Source organism: Poeciliopsis prolifica, unplaced genomic scaffold (assembly GCF_027474105.1).
Source record: "Poeciliopsis prolifica strain line A6 unplaced genomic scaffold, Auburn_PproV2 SCAFFOLD016, whole genome shotgun sequence".
Taxonomy (NCBI): domain Eukaryota; kingdom Metazoa; phylum Chordata; class Actinopteri; order Cyprinodontiformes; family Poeciliidae; genus Poeciliopsis; species Poeciliopsis prolifica.
Window position 1 is genome coordinate 11,372,688 of NW_026562391.1, and position 16,583 is coordinate 11,389,270.

Below are 16,583 nucleotides of genomic sequence, written 5' to 3' on the forward strand. Positions count from 1 at the left end.
TCAAGTTAAGGAATTTATTAGAGAAGGGTGAATATAAAGTTACTGTATGCTATTCTCAGAGCAAACCACAACTAATCAATCCTCTCTGTCTAAATGATACGCTACACAACTTCCAAACAAGCTCATCATAGTTAGTGATGAAATCTATAAATAAAAGAGATTTAAAGAGGGAATACATTGGCCCATGAATGTGCTTTGGTAGAAAAAAGAAAACACCATGTGGATTATTGTCATTATGAGGAAGGAAACTATTCGGATCCTGATGCTTCCCAGGATTTTTAACATAGGATATTCCTAAAACTACAGGTTAGCATTCAGATTGCAAGAAAAAAATAAAAATCAAGAGGAGTCAAACCACCAATTTATTCAGCATAGAATGATTCCTCTACTCATTCAGTTTCCATTCACTTTTAGTGTGTTCACAAGCAGCCAGTCTGCAGCACATTAATGATATAGCTAGAATATCGACTGACACTTTTTTTTTTTATTTGCCCCTTTTCCTCTTTTGATAAATATTAAGTCCCAGTTTTCAAAAGTAGTTTGTCACAATTTGGCTCTCACATTAAGCTACAATAAGATCAATAAATACTATCGGGTGTGTTGGTGTTCTGTGAGCCATGAAGACCACAGTGTTAGCCGAGTAAAGGCAGTTAAATATGTACTGCAGTTCTCCTGTGGTGTCACCAAGCACACACAGCAAATAGAAGTAGATTAATACATTGTGAAAAGGGACTTTTTTTAACAACTTATGCCATCGTGTTTTGTTTTTTGATTTTTTTTTTTATTATTTTATTTTAGAAGGAGTCCATGGCCTTGAATTCACTGAGGGCCTGGACAGGGGATATGTGTTTCTTCTGGGAGCCTCGTCGCACGCGCGTCTGGCATTCCTCTGGTTTCTCCCGTTTGACCAAAGGCTTCTTCTCCGGAGCCTTCATGCGCCAGGAGACCACCGGTGAGTTAACCGCGGCTGTGCCATAAACCTTCTGGTATTTGGTGGAGGCTACATAGGATGCCTTTACAGTCAGCACCACAGCATTCATGAGGTTCTTGGCTGCCTGGATCAGAGAGGTGGCACTATCCAACTACAGGAGGGAGAATAAAACATATGACAAAACGTCAATGTGTGAAATGGGGGAGAAGAGCAATTGCTTTCTTGGCTTTGGCTTCAGCAAGAAGCTATGTGAGGTACCTTTTGGAGTCTCTGATGCATCTAGCAATTAAGATGGGTAAAAAAATATGGTCCTCGCTATTTGGCTACTTATTTTAGTATTTCTTAATGAGCAGACGCAAGGGTCAGGCCTACCTCTGTCTACTTCTGTTTTGTTTGCCTGACATTTAAGGGTCGGCGGCCAAGGGGCCCCTCCTACATCCCACTGAGATGAGTCAACTGTTTCAATTTAATGAGTGTGGATTCCAGCTGGCCACCATGAAAAGGTTAAAATCTCAGCAGGACTTGCATATCAAATGTGAAGAAAAGCTATGAGAAAGCAGAGAAATTATGGAGAATCAACTAAACATGCATTGGAAGTTAAAGTATTAATAATAAAAGAAGTCAAGTTGAACTTTAAATGGGCAAGCAACATAATGTAAATGGGAAAATAAAATGAAAATGCCCAGTTTATTATTGTCTTCATCTGTGTAGAAATGACTGTATGAAAATGCAGATAAGAGAAGGATGATTAAGGATTTAGACAGCAAAAAATGTCTTAAAGCAAATTTGTGAATTAGAGCACATTAAAGATAATTAGTTCAAACTAGGGCTGGGTGATAAATCAGTTATGTTGAATAATTGAATTTGCTGTTTATGAAGATTTAGTTTTCCGGAAATCTGAGATTTTTGCAGCTATGCACTGCGAGGGCTTCAGAGTGATGTCATCAAGCTCATGTCCTGCTCTCTTGTTTTACAAACAGGTTTTACAGCTTACAGTTATTTGGACTTTGAAACCAGGTGAACTTCTGGAAGAAATGATTGAGATAAAACCAAGTGTTTAAAAAAATTCTATCATTTGTAATTTCTTTATCCAAAAAGGAATTAAAAAAAAAGATCAGAAAAGGGATGTTTTTATTTGTAAAGAATATTATCTTGTACTGATATCTTATAAAGGAGTCCCTCTCTAAAATCAGCACCTTTAACTTAAACCAAACCAAACTATACTTCAACAAACCTTTAGTCAAAATGATAACAATAAGGCATCAAACCACAAGAATAACTTAGAGGTGGTGACACTATCATGTCCTAAGTTAAATAATAACGTGTCAAGAATTCATTTAAACCTGAAAATATTATCCAGGATGATGAAATACACATAAAACTGGGCTGCTGAATCAAAACAACAGTTCCAGGAATCTCTGGAAAAGGAAGGTTGTAAAAGATATTATATATTATATATGATATATTTCCAGTGATTTATCTTTTTTGAATATTTAGTCCAACTATATATCATTTATCAACTTTTCATCAAGTAAACAAGTAAAGGAAAAGTTTGAAATTATTATTTTATTTTTTTTATTAAAAAAGAAAATCTAAGCATAATTATATAAATAAAAATGTCTGACGGAAAGTGTTGTGTCTAAGAAGGACAGTAGTTGAAATTTTTAAAGATTTTATACATATTTTCAAATATATTTATTATAAAATTTTAAAACATATCAAAACAGAAAGTAAAGCCAATAAAATTCTAAAAATTAATCAGTTGAATGTATTTTTTTGACTTTTGGGGCAATAAGCGACTTAATTGATAAAATAGCTAAGTTTAAGATGTTTGTTAATGAACAGGCAGAGATGGATCAATCAATCAATCAGCATCTGGAAGACATGCTAGTCACAATGATGAGATTGAAATCTCCTATAAAATGATTTGTTTTCCTAACCAATGTATGAAGCACGTTGAATTAGGACATTCATATAATTATTAAATGAAGGCACCTTTTACTAAAGTGGAAAGCTGTGAAATGCACAATAAATCCATTATGGTGCATTTTTAATTTCCACACATTGTATAATTAGAACTGCTAAGCAAACAGACTGAATTGATTGATTAGAAATGTATTTCTCCAATTAATATTCAACGCATAGAGAAACAACATGAACACTTCAGATTAATGTAATATCAAGTAGCAACCATTCTCTTTGCATCACGCAGGGTGGTAACATTTCAAAGGGTAAAGTAAAACTCTACTTGGTAAAAAGTTACAAAGACTGACACCTTCTCTAAAGATTAAAACCCGAGCTAACCTTATGACGAGCTGTGGCACTGTCATCTTACTAAAACTTACAGTATCTGTCTTTACTGTGCCCTTTGTTTCAAATTGACATTTTATTGGATTCACTCTGGTGGTAACAAAACCCCAACATTTAAAAAGAACAATCTTCTTTATGTGGGTGTAGCAAACAGGGCTGTGGTGCATAACCATAATCAAAGGATTCATCTAATGAAATATTCACTTGAGCTAACTGTGTTAACTTTAAAAAGGTAGGATTTCATGAATGAATTAACTCTGACTGCATCAATAATGACTATAAAACTGTCTGGAGATCTTTTTTACTTGATACTTGTGTTTTTTAAAGTAATAATAATAATTATTATTTTGCATTCACATCATTCTGCATAATTCTTTAACCTGTCATCTCATTGTGACCTCAAGTAAAAAAAGCTTTAATAGTCTACTGTAGGGCCAAATTAAGTGGTTTGGTCATGAAATCCTGTCTGGGACATCAGGGATGAAGAACATGTGCTGTTTTCAAATGACAAACTTACCCCGGAAACAATGAGCTCTCCGCCCAGATTCTGCACCTCGGCCTTCACCTTGCTACAGATGTTGAGCTGATGACAGTACAGGGCGATTCTTTGCAGGTAGGCCAGCAGATCCTGCTTGCAGGCTGAGTCAGGGCACTAAATTGTAATGGGGGAAGAAAAAAGGATTGTTTAAAAACATGAATATCAAATAAAAAAGGATTTATGCTCTTATTGCCTAACAGCAAAAGAGAAGAACAGAAAATTTGAAGTGTAATGATGTATGAGGAACACAGTGTCTGGATTCATAAATTAAAGCCTTTTGGTTGAATCTTGACTGAAAGTGCCATGTCAATGGTATACAGTGAAAAAACACTGCTGAAAAGATTCCATTGTCTCAATCCACTCAAAAACAAAATTGGCAGGAGAAAAGGTCAATGGCTTCAATACACTGTTGCAAAAATCCCTCTGCCTATTAAAGAACACTTGCATAATTCTAAAAAGTAGATTTTTTCCCCCTAAAACAAAATTCACGACTCAAGCTCTGCCAAATTGGATTGCTATATGGGAAATGCTTGTGATTGAAGTCAGGGTTATTTTAGTGCAGAATGAGAGGGAAAACAGCAGGCTTCACACATTCTGGGATGAAAACTACTCTACAACTTCTTTGCACAGGGCAATAGCTTGTTCACTTGATTTCTTCTTTTTCCATACTCATTTGCCCTCATCGCTTTAAAGGAATCAGACGTCCTGACCTGGTCCTTTTGTCCCTTGTGCTACTTCAGCAGCAACAAAAAAAAAAAACTAGTCATACGGTGCAGCAAATGGACCAGCGTGCAATACAAGGACAGCCTCATTGGTTGTCCTGCTATCACACAGTTTGCCCTCGTAATTCCATCTGGAGGCCTTCCAGAAGCTAGCCATGGCCCACTAAGCTCTCAGTGGGTAAAGAACTCTGCATCAGCTGCTTAAACACTGCGAGCATCATTTTGTGAAACACCTTTTTTTTTTTTTTAACCATTAATATTAAACGGTCCAAACTGGGACATTCAGCAAACCTGCATAGTGAAATGCACAACTCATTTACCTGACTTCTGGCCTGAGGGAGAAGGAGGTGGCAAGTTAAACATCTCTAATAGGCACATACTGTACCTCCTTAAGGACTTGAGGAAGTCTTTGCCACGCAGATCCTTTCATTTCTTCTGACAAAAGCCCTTTCATATTAAAACAAATAGTATTAACTGACTGGAGGAGCTTTTCTCGAATGGTTAGAAATCCAGTCTAAAACACTTTTTCTGTTGTTTGGTGACATGCTTAAATCTTAAACCCACAAATGTCCACTCAATGACCAAATTATTAGGTACACCTCTTTAATTGTTCAACAGCAATAGTGAATCTGGATAATTATAATGCATTTAGTGTATCTAGACACAGAGGAGGCGATTTGCTTAAGTTAAAACTACTGAAGCAACTGAACAGGAAAGAGAGGGGATAAATGGACTGAATGTGGCATAGTTGTTGTTGGACTGATCTAAGTGTTACAGAAACTGCCGATCTACTGAGATTTACACAGAAAATTATTTGTCTGGTTTACAAATGGTCCAAAAGAAAAACAACAAAATTATATAGTTGGTACCATTTCTGAGAGTGAAAACAGCAGAGAGGTCAGAGGTCAAAAGAGAATCGGGAGACTGGGTGGTCAGAGGTCAAAAGAGAATCGGGAGACTGGGTGATGCACAATGGCAGCAGATCACTTAACTGCTTATTTTAAGTTACGCAGAATACCTCTCTGAATGCACAAAGCATCAAACCTATAAAGACCAGATGTTACTCCAGTTAGCTGAGTAAAGGAAACTTATGTCCAATTGGGTTGTTTGAGTTTTTTGCTTCCTACATTTTATTTGCATTTTGACTTATTAGTTTTCTGTTTTCGTTTCAAATCTCAGGCTCTTTTAACTATTGTTTATTTTGGTAAGTCATTTTTTTCTATTTAGTTTATTTTTCCATCTCCGTTAGATTATTTATTTATTCCCCTCCCCGCTTCTTTCTTACAATCTCTCTCTTTCTCACTTCAGCCTGTCCTCTCCTCAAAGCCGTACCCTTTTTCCAATCAGTTCTCAATCCAGCAATCACACTCCGCAGCATTTAGGCTCTTAGTTTTCTTTCAGTTACTGCTGGATTCTACTATTGTTCTCTTCCATGTTCTTTTTCATGTATTCTATGCTGCATACACCTCTGAGCATTTTTATTAGTTTCTATTTTCAGCTGGGAACTCGTACAACAGTTGGTTGGTTGCTAACATTAGCATTGTTAGCTAGTCCGGAGATCGTACATATGTCCTCTTTGGAAACCAAAAGCTGGTTTATCTGACATGCCTTTTGTTGAAGTCAAACCATCTGTAAAACAAATAACAACCACAAACTTTAATAAAGAATACAACACCAGTGTCACCTAGAAACATGTTGCCTAACAATCAAACAGATTGCAAAGTTTTTAGCGCATCAATCAGTTTATTGTGCTTCCTTTCTTCAGATATGGGTCAAAAATAGTCCAACTTTCACAGACGGAGCAGCTTGCTACCATAAATACTTTACGTTTTTAGTTTTTCTACAGTTTTTGTAAAGTGATCGATATATAGTATATTCAGCGGCCTCATTGTTAAAAGACTTTAAACATTATTGAAATCAACATGTATTACCCATCTTCTGATAAATATTTCCAGAAAGATATGTACCAAGTCATAAAAAAAGATTTTTAGATGATCAACCCAACAGAACACTTTTAGGGTGTGATATGAGAAATGTGCAGCCAATAAGGTTTCACCAAATGTTTGATTGAACATATGGCACAAAAAAATAAGGCTGTTCTACAGGAAGAAGCAGTTTAACCCAGTAAAACCCAGATCTATCTGATAAAGTTGCTGGTAAATGTGTAATGGTAGAGTATCTTGGGCTGCAACTATTGATTATTTTAGTAACTGATTAATCTATTGATTGAATCTATTGATTCAATTAATTGATTAACTGAATTAATCAATTATTTGGATTAAAAAATGTCACATTCTGCAGAATTCACATTTAACCACTTAAGATTATTGAACAAACTATTAAAATTGTATTATAAATGCAAGTAAATAAATTCCTTTTTTAAATAAGAAAATAAACATTTAAACAGAATTTCAACCAGGTGTTGCAAAATTTATGCCACTGGAGGAGTTCTGCTCGAGCATTTTTACAAACAAAAGACTGCTCTGTGCTCTGCCAGAAGAACCAACTGTTTTAAATCTGCATGCTCCAGATTAACGATTTACTAAATTGGTACTTTGAAAATCCTGTAAAGAAGAACAAAGATGCCACTGGCCTCACATTAAGTGACTCTGATCTGAAGCTGCTAACTCATTCAGCAGCTGGTGAGGACTGGGGTGCGGTGGGGATCTTGAGGGGAGATGTTTCTCGCTGGGCATTATCACTGCATCGCCACTCCTGGCCAGCATCACCACTAACAACACTTCAGGCCCAGGCGCACGCATACAGGCACAGCACTGCCTCAGGCACGTTTGATGCAGACATGACAGGATTGTTTCCTACTGTATGGGTGACTAATAGTCCACTGCTATCACTGATTCCCTGTTGATGTAAATAAATTGTATGGCCTATTACTTTGCTGGGCTCATTGAAGCTCTTACATTTCCCCTCCTTGTCTGACACAGTGAAGCAGAATTCATTACTGACTAGTCAGAAAACACTCCTTGCTTTACCGCCTGACTTGGTTCGACCCTGTGAATATTCTCTCTGACTGTAAATGCCTCTGTGGTTCCTGTTTTGTGAAACAGTAATTTGTCTTTTGGTTATGCCTAAATTAAGAAAAAGAATTAATCATGGATATTTAGCAAATCCTTTAAAAGAAAAAACTTTAGTGTTCTGCCTCATACTGGCTTTTTCATAAAGCTTTCACTTTGTAAACTGCAGCCATGGAATATGTTCTTTCTTATCTTTGTTCATGACTTTTTTGTAGCTTTCAATAAATATCTAATGAAAGAAAAAAAAAGACATTCAAAAGAACTGATGAATGACATATGGACAACACAGTGACAGACACATACAGATACACACAGTGATACATGCCCTCTAATGGAAAGCTGTCACAAAGTAGGCCCTCTTTTATTTTTAAGTTCTTATGTAAAAAGACAAGGCTTTGGCTTTTAGCAGGGTTTAACATTAGGGAACTGTAACCTCAGAGGAACAGGAACACATTACATATTACTTATGAGACTTTTTATTTAGAAAAATGAAAGTAAAAGGCAGAAAATTAAAATAAAAGGCAGAAGCAGTGTGTGAACAAAGAGGACTTACTGCACAAGAATAATGATTAAAAGCAACTAGTTGTGACTAATCAAAAGCACTTAAATAACTGATTTTCGGCAGGTTCGAATCAATATTGTGGAAAGCTATTATTTCTGCCCATAAATCTGAGACAGTAATAAGGCCATTTCAAGACCATTAGGAGTGTATCCTTTCACAGTAATAAATACAGTATTTTTCAAGAGCAGGAAATGCAATATAGTGAACAACAGGCACAGGTTGAATATCTTTATCCAGATAACCTGACTAATGAGCTAATTAATATTGGCAAGTTGTTTGTATTGATATGCAGAGCAATATGGCAAAAAGGATTAATACCCAGGACACTTGAAAACTACTTTTTGATTAACAGGGTGCTTAGATTACCGTTCTGCTCGTCGAGCTATGAATACTAAAATTACAACTAAAAGGTATATTTCCTAGACGCACACAAAATACATATGAAGAATCAAAAGAGGGTGTACTTTCTTTTTTTTTATAAAGCTGTATGTTAAACATATTTTTTTCTAAATCAAGTTTACAACAACAATAACAAAAAAAAAGTAAAAACCTGAGATCGTCTTCCACCATCTTCCATACTGTATTTCTACAGGAGTCAGAACTGCTGATTTCATAACTTAAGTGGAATGAAATGGTAATATATATATATATATATATATATATATATATATATATATATATATATATATATATATATATATATATATATATATATATATATATATATATATTTTTTTTTTTTTTGCTATTATTCATCATATGCCATAGATCCTGAAAGGATCACGCAGAAATTAAATGCATTCTCCTAGTTTTGCAGACTTCCTCAAGCTGCTTTTGAACTCCTATCTCTTGGATCTAGTCTGACAGGCTGACATATGTCAACACGTTAAAGGAAAAATATGGACAAGTTACTATTTAAACGTTGCTCATAACTTCATGACATAAGCTATACAAAGAACAAAGAGTCTCAATATTCTGACAACCTGATATATCCGAGCCTAGATACATTGACTCAGCAGAAGCAATGTTCAATGCTACACTTATCTTGTTCTTAGTCTGCTAACAACCAGCAGTGCCTGTTAAACTGTGCTTTGTGTTTTTACCAAAGAGTCTTTTATTTACACAGAACATCACATCACACGAGAGTTCACTGGTGTCAGCAAGCCGAAAGAACTATGCATGTGGAGTCCTGAATTTTATGTGACAAATGATGAATCATCCTGATGTTTGACTGTATGCTTTTTTAGTCAGATAAATGATTACTTTACATGACTTCAAAAGATTTCTTAATTGTACTCAGAGCTCAAGCTGCAAGTTAAATAAGAAGATACTTAAATGAAAAAGAAAAAAGAAAATTGATTACTTGGATGTTTATTCATACCAACACCCAATCCCACGACTGTGTATCTGCCTTGCCTTTCATCTATTTTGGAAGGAGACTCTGCTTTAGGTAAGTAGCGCTTCACCTTTCTGATGTACCACATGCTGTTTACTTTTCAGCAAACCCAAAGTGCCAAGGATTGTTTTGAAACTGCTACATCAGCATTGTATAAAATACATCGACCATGTACAAGACATGTATTTTAAAATGTATATATGTTAACACAAATATCACAGAAAATTACATAAAATCGTTTATTGCTTTGTTTTACTGTCATTCTGTGTGCACTGAATGAAGATTTAAGTGGCTCCAACTGATAGCAGTCTAACCTACATTCACTTTAATTCATCAAATATTTATTTCTTCACTTGGGTCTTATACACTGTGCATAGACAATTAGATGTTCACCATGAGATAACAGTTCTTTAAAATAATAATTAAAAAAAACACTAGTTGGTGATACCACCATGTATGTAATATGTACAGGCATAATATAGCACTGAAATATGCACCATTCATACCAGCAGACATGCAATATACACCTTTGCACATGAAAAGCACCCCACATATTTCAATAAAATAAAGTTTTTTTGTCAACAAATGGAGCACTCATGTTCATCAGCCATGAAAAATGTAAAAATTTGCACATTTGTCAGTTACAATGTTGTTGTTTTATTACATTTGAATAGTTCTCTGAAAGGCTTCAATATCTACCTTACCATATACTGAATTAATTAAATTAATTGGTTTAAATTATTGAATCCTACACTAAAGATTTGCTCTGAAATATTTGGTGTAAAGTGTTAAATCATTTTTCATAGTAAAATAGAATAAATGACAACCCAAAAAACTGGATGTTCCCTGATTGTCAATCACTACGTTCCCCTAGACCCTTTCTCAGCCCTCACCCCCCGTAAAGGCCACAGGGGGTTACTGATGCTTTCAGTCTCAAAGTGATATGAATCAAACTCTTTGCCCTACATAGTAATCAGCTGAATGACACCCACTGAGATTGCAGAAGAGAACATTTCACAAAGATTTGGCACCATTGTTGAAGCAGACAAGAGAGGAATACATCTGATTTCAGAGATATGTCCTCTGCTCCTCTCGATGAATTTCAGGGACATCCAAAGTTTCTGCCAAAGAAAACTGAAGATGTTTGGCAGCAAATACTTATGATACTTTATGTTGGGTTGCACAGCATTTAATGCAGCATTTATTGCTGTGCAACAACAGAGATGTGGAGACTGCAGTAGAAGTGTTATTCAAAATTAATAAAATTGTGCAAATATGTAAACACTGAGTTTGTTGGGAGCAATGATTTTATAGTCTTAAAGTTACTGGGATTTGATGATAACACTCCATTGTTCATTTAGGATGCAGCTGTCTGTCACTGAAGAAAACCTAAGAACAAGGTGGAGGTATACAGGCCTACATCCAGTCATCGTCGTATATTTTTTGCTACTTTACTATGTTGAGGCAAAGCAGAAAATATAAATGAGACAGAACTCAAACAATTTTACAAAGTAAGATGTCAAGTTTTTCACTGTGATGAAAGAACATGTGACATTTAGCATTATTTACGCTGTCAGTGCTTGAGATAGAAGAAAGAAGCATAGAAAATGGGGGGGAAAAAGACATTGTGGGACTGAGGTTCCCAAAAGCCTTTTTGTCAAAGTCAAGTACAACATTTAAATGACTATGAAAGAGCTTGCTGCCCTCTTGTCATTCTATGCTGAATTGTATTGTTGGCTTCTTGTGCTCATCAATAGGACTGACAAGGTTTACCACTTACATGGAGTAGCGGAAAGATATTTCTACATACTGTGAAACTGCAGTGTTTTCAACAACCCCACCTACAAGAATGTGCAAATGCAAAATACTTGTCTTCTTTATGCACAAGAACAAGGAATCAATGTTATCTGCTTGCGTTGCATGCTTTTTATGATGTGATAAAGCATAAGACTGATGTCTTTGGTTTTAATAAGGTATGCATTTTTGTTCTGCTTGCATGGATGGGGAGAGTAGCCAGAATTTGTACTCAAGTTAAAGCACCAGAACTTCAACAAATATTTCCTGAAGTAAAAAGTTGTAGAAGAGTAAAAAGTATTTGGTGAAAAGGTCACTCCAGTGCTCAGTACCTGAGTGTTTTGATATCATAACATATGATTTAATATTCCCAAATTATGTAATTAGATGGACAAAATATAAACTTATTTGCAAATCTTAAATAGACACATTACTGTGAAAAACAATTCAAACTTTTTTCTGAATCAATTATTTTCAAAGTAAAACCAGTGAAACCAATACTTACAGCAACGGTTATATACCCTCATTGATAATATACATGTTTGACTTTATATTTACTTGACCTAAAGATGGCACAGCAGGCTCCGGAGATAGAAAATAACATTAAAATGATGAGGTTTGTATACAAAGGAGAAGTCTCACTTTTAAAAAAATATGGGTGGCTGATCAAAACATGCTTGATCCTCTTCATTCAATAAAGTTACTCACTGTGGCTAGAGTAGACAGAAATTACATACAAGTAAGAGTAGCGGGACTTCACAGTAATGTAACTCAAGTAAAAGTAAAAAGTAAAACTCAAAACTCAGTGTATATCTTTATCAAAAATCTACCCAAGTAAATGTAACGGAGTAAATGTAACTAGTCTCTGGCCACTATTGTCTGGATGTCATGGCGAATGTTTGAGAGAGTCAACACATGCTGAAAATAAAACGCCCTTATATTCCACTATGTCCAGCAGAAAGCGCTAATTTCTCTAGAAGTGTGACAGAAGGCTTTGCATATTCAGCATGGACTGGGCTAAGAAATGTTAAAGTGAGAATCAAAAATGGCAAGCCACCTGGCCTCTTTATTACAGCAAACTGTGCATTTCCGACACAGGTTCTTCAAGTGATTTGCCTCATGGCGTGCAGCATTCCCTCCCACTCAAGTCTTGTTAAACACTGATTGTCATTTGGCAGTCCACAAGCCAACAAGTAAATACACTCACAAACAAAATAGTTGAAGCTTCTTATTCCTATTTATTACAAAGTGTGGGCTAAACAACAGGTGTGACGTCAAGTAGAAACAAGTGCGGTTACATCCGAGACAAGCAGAAAAACATATCCCTGTTGGTGATCATTAATACATAGAAGGGAGTGTAGTAAAGCAGAATTTAGAGTCAGATTGTGTAGTGCAATATGTTGAGGATGGTGTGACTGGAGCTGAACAGTGTCAGCACTGACTGCAGTTGCCTCATGTCCCGCTGAACGCTTTGCATACTCTACAGCTCCAACAACTAGCAGACACTTCACAGTATGCCAGCAGCTGAAGACTTGCTGGTATATTTCTGGTAAGTCACATACTGTCACAATAACAGAGGGAGTACAAAATGTGGAGATACTGGTAGAATAAAATCATGTATTCCAACATATTTAGAGACAAACATCTTTTCTCTTTTTTTTTTTGCTCGTCTAAAATCAGATCTAAATCCCTGAGTATATGTGATAAAAGCAAAGGTCAAGTGCAATTTTTGATTTGTCTGATATTATGGGAGTGGTCATAGATGCATCCTGCTTCATCCTACACTACGCTTTACTACAACTAATATGTTATATTTCTGACTTCACTCCTAAATTCTTAGTAAGTACTTATGGCTAGGGTTGGACTGAAAGATGCAGTATGTAATAGTGACAGTTTGGTATGAGACAGATAATCTGCCTCTGCCTTCTCCCATCTCTCTCACTGCTAACTAGAAACAAACAATAAGAGCCAGGAGGAGGGTCTTAGCTCTGTCAATCACACTCATGTACTGTATGCGTTGCTCATCCCAGTGTTTGACAGAGAATTAATTTTGGAATTTCTTTATACTAATGCAAACCTATAAAATGCATCCATTTTGTTTTCAACCTCGTAGAGTAAAAAGGGACAGAACACAGTACTAGCAAGATGTAGCTAATAAAATAAAAAAAATGAGTGTACATCGGTCTATAACGTCACAAGCATATGTTGGTACACTCCACTGACTCCATTAACTGGGACTGGGTTTCCAAACGTGAAAATAATATACCTGTGACTGTCAGGGGTAATTCTTAAATAAAGGTTTTGACAAACAAATCATTAAGGAGCCATTTATTTAGAGGTTCTTGCTTTGACAAATTGGTGTAGACAAATGGGAAAGATTGCTTCAGATAACAAATAACTTCAATTACTCTTAAAAAGTTACCTTCTAAGAAAAAGTATATCTTTTGGTGTGAACATGAGTTTTTTTTTAATTAAAGGTCTCAAATCACACCCAAAAAAAAAAAAAAAAATTAAAATACCGTTTTTTGGTTTACTAAAAGCACTGAAATAAACACTGTAGAACGCTTCTAATTAAAAAAATCAGATCACTGGCCTTTTTATCAACTGAACGGTCTTTAAGATGTCAAGAAAGCTACAAAATAATTAAACGGAGATTGAATAATCAGCCTACTTTTTTTCATTTGACTGCCCACAAGAATATGGTTATTTTCCAAAGCAAATTAAGAAGGCAGATGACAGAGAGGGTGACCTAGAATATAATTAGTCAACAAAGGATTTGTGATCAGAAATCATAGATTTCATCATGACTGCAGTGGTTGCAATATTGCGTGCCATCATTTCAATTCTAAAAGATGATTTTGGTCAAACATTTCTTCTTCTCAACACTGCTGCATAGAAGCTCAGCAAGTGATATTGAAACCAATAGTAATTATTTCAAGGCTTTGCAAGCCAACAGCAGTTGCAATTACAAAGACGACAGGCGGTCTCAGCATATCGGTGGGTTTGGAGGCCAAGGTATCGGTACTTCCTATTAGAGGCAGATGAAATGAAAAAGAACATTATGCATTACCTGGAGGGAGAGGTTTGAAATACCTCCCAGTTCATTATGTGTACATACACCTACACTGCATAAACACCTATTTCTTTTCACTCCCATCGTCCCTCAGCCCAGAACTGATTGATTAGATATTGAAAATGGTCTGTCAGCATGTTTTAGAGAGGTACTCATCTGATAATGAATGCATCACCTCGGCTGGAAGCTAATTATATTAGAGACACAACTTGGTTCTGCTGTCTTGCTCTCTCTGTGTGGGCTCCATTGGGAGACAAAGTCATCCAGCAGCACAGCTCTACCACTCTAGCTACGCTCATCAACTCTCACAGTAAAGATTTCCATTGGCTATGCCCACTTACTCTAAATTAAAAATTTGCTCTCCTGTCAGCTGCCTGGACTCCACCAGGTACACACTCACACCCCCAGGAATGCATTAAGACAAAGAGTGATAGTGACAGACACAAACTAAGTTATGGAGCTACCTGATCTGCAACAGCGCGAGACAATTTGTCCATCCTGGAACCGGCTTCTGCAATCTTCTTCGCTGCGTTGATCACATCTGAGGAGTTCTTCAGGGGGCCTTTTCCTCTGTGAGAAGGAAAAGAGGTAAAGGACAGCAAGAGAAGAATTAAAGCCATTGATAATAAAAGACTTTAAGACTGAGTATGGCACCACTAACACAAGAGATGAAATCCACCAAAAACAGAAAAATATATATTTTTCATGCAGGAAAAAAAAAAAAGAATTAAAATATGTAAGTCTGAAATAGGCAGTGCTTTGTAAAGAAAACTATAACCCTTGTCACAATACAACAAACTTCTAGGCACTTGAGAAATGTATTGTGATAGACCAACACAAAGCAGTGCATAATTGTAAAGCACAGGGTAAATGATAAATGTAGTTTAAGTTTTTGGGGGCCTTTACGAGTTTCGCCAGGAGAGTGACATTTTTGCCTTCTCCCGTCTTTCAATGGCATTTTTTTTAAAACTAGCTTTCATTTTAATAGCTAGATTTCAGAAATATACACCTTTGTACACAAATTTCCCAACCTAAATTGTTGATTAGGGTTGTATAATTTATTGTATAGTCATTAGTATCAGACTATGATAATACACCGTAAGGGAATCTGTAAAAATTGTCTGAGCCAGAATAAATGAGAGGTGACAAGAGGTTGGGGTATACCCTAGAAATGTCACTTCATTGCGGAGCATCACAAAGAGACACAACTCAAACAACCATGCATACATGCTCACTCCTGAGGGAAATTTAGAGAGACCAACTATCTAACAGGTTTGTGGACTGTGCAGTAGTGGGGAAATAGGTGTCAGTAGAGAAGTTATGCATACTTGCACCTATAACTTTCTTGAAACCAGACAACAGTGCTGATAGCTGCATCAGCAATTCACAGAACATTTGCATTACAGAAAAGAAATTACACAAAGTCAGACAAATGACTGCACTGCATTTTATATAAATTTATTCTAATAAAGGGCGCTTGACGCAAGGCAATTTTTTAGATTGTGTTTTAAAGGGATTGTATCATACAAAATCCACTTTTTAGCCCTTTTTGGTTTTTCTGAGTGTCGATGAGTGCAAAAAAAAAATCTCTCCTGGTACTGCATAAATATCTTTATATTTTTTTGAGATTATATTTTTCAGTCTGTTCAATTTTCTCTATTACCTATAATGTTTTCTTATCTATTAGATCACTGTACTTGCTGTGGAACTGTTAAACAAGGTCATGACTTCCGGCTAATCACTTTAGTGAATCCGCGGGTTACCAAGAAAGTGGCTAGTTGCTAATAATCCTAAATACAACAAAGCTTATTTTATTATTTTAGGCTTTAGTTTTGTGTGTTAATAATGATGTCCTGGCCATGTTACTAGATCAATGCTACATTGAGACAGCAGCATTGATGCTACTAGCATTGACATTACCGCTTCGTATTATGTCACTGTTTAGTTGTGACCACTAAGGAAATTTACGTGTGATTGATATTCAGTCATAAGCTAATCTGTGTTGCGTGTGCCAGTGTGAGTGTGGTCAACATCAAGTATTAATGGTGCAGTCATAGCACCACAGGCACAGACATTCATGACGAATCACTGCTCTGATCTGTAATTAGTGACTTGTTTCTGTTTTATCCCATGTCTTTTAACTGTAAGGGATCACAAATCAATGAACTGGGTCAGCAAGCATGAGACTGTTTCGGGGGAAGTACCCAAATTGATGCTGTCATTTT

The 16,583-nt window shown here is 36.0% G+C and overlaps 1 protein-coding gene across 1 annotated transcript in view; it reads right to left on the bottom strand.

Annotated features, from left to right (window-relative positions):
* Positions 1–16,583, bottom strand: part of ctnna2 (catenin (cadherin-associated protein), alpha 2) — a 287,097-nt gene continuing 270,514 nt past the window's right edge. The window contains exons 16-18 of the mRNA XM_055040841.1: positions 14,823–14,928; positions 3,759–3,893; positions 1–1,082 (exon numbers count right to left, since the gene is read on the bottom strand). Of these exons, the coding sequence (XP_054896816.1) occupies positions 795–1,082; positions 3,759–3,893; positions 14,823–14,928 (529 nt within the window). The 3' untranslated portion in view covers positions 1–794. The remainder of the gene's footprint in view (positions 1,083–3,758; positions 3,894–14,822; positions 14,929–16,583) is intronic.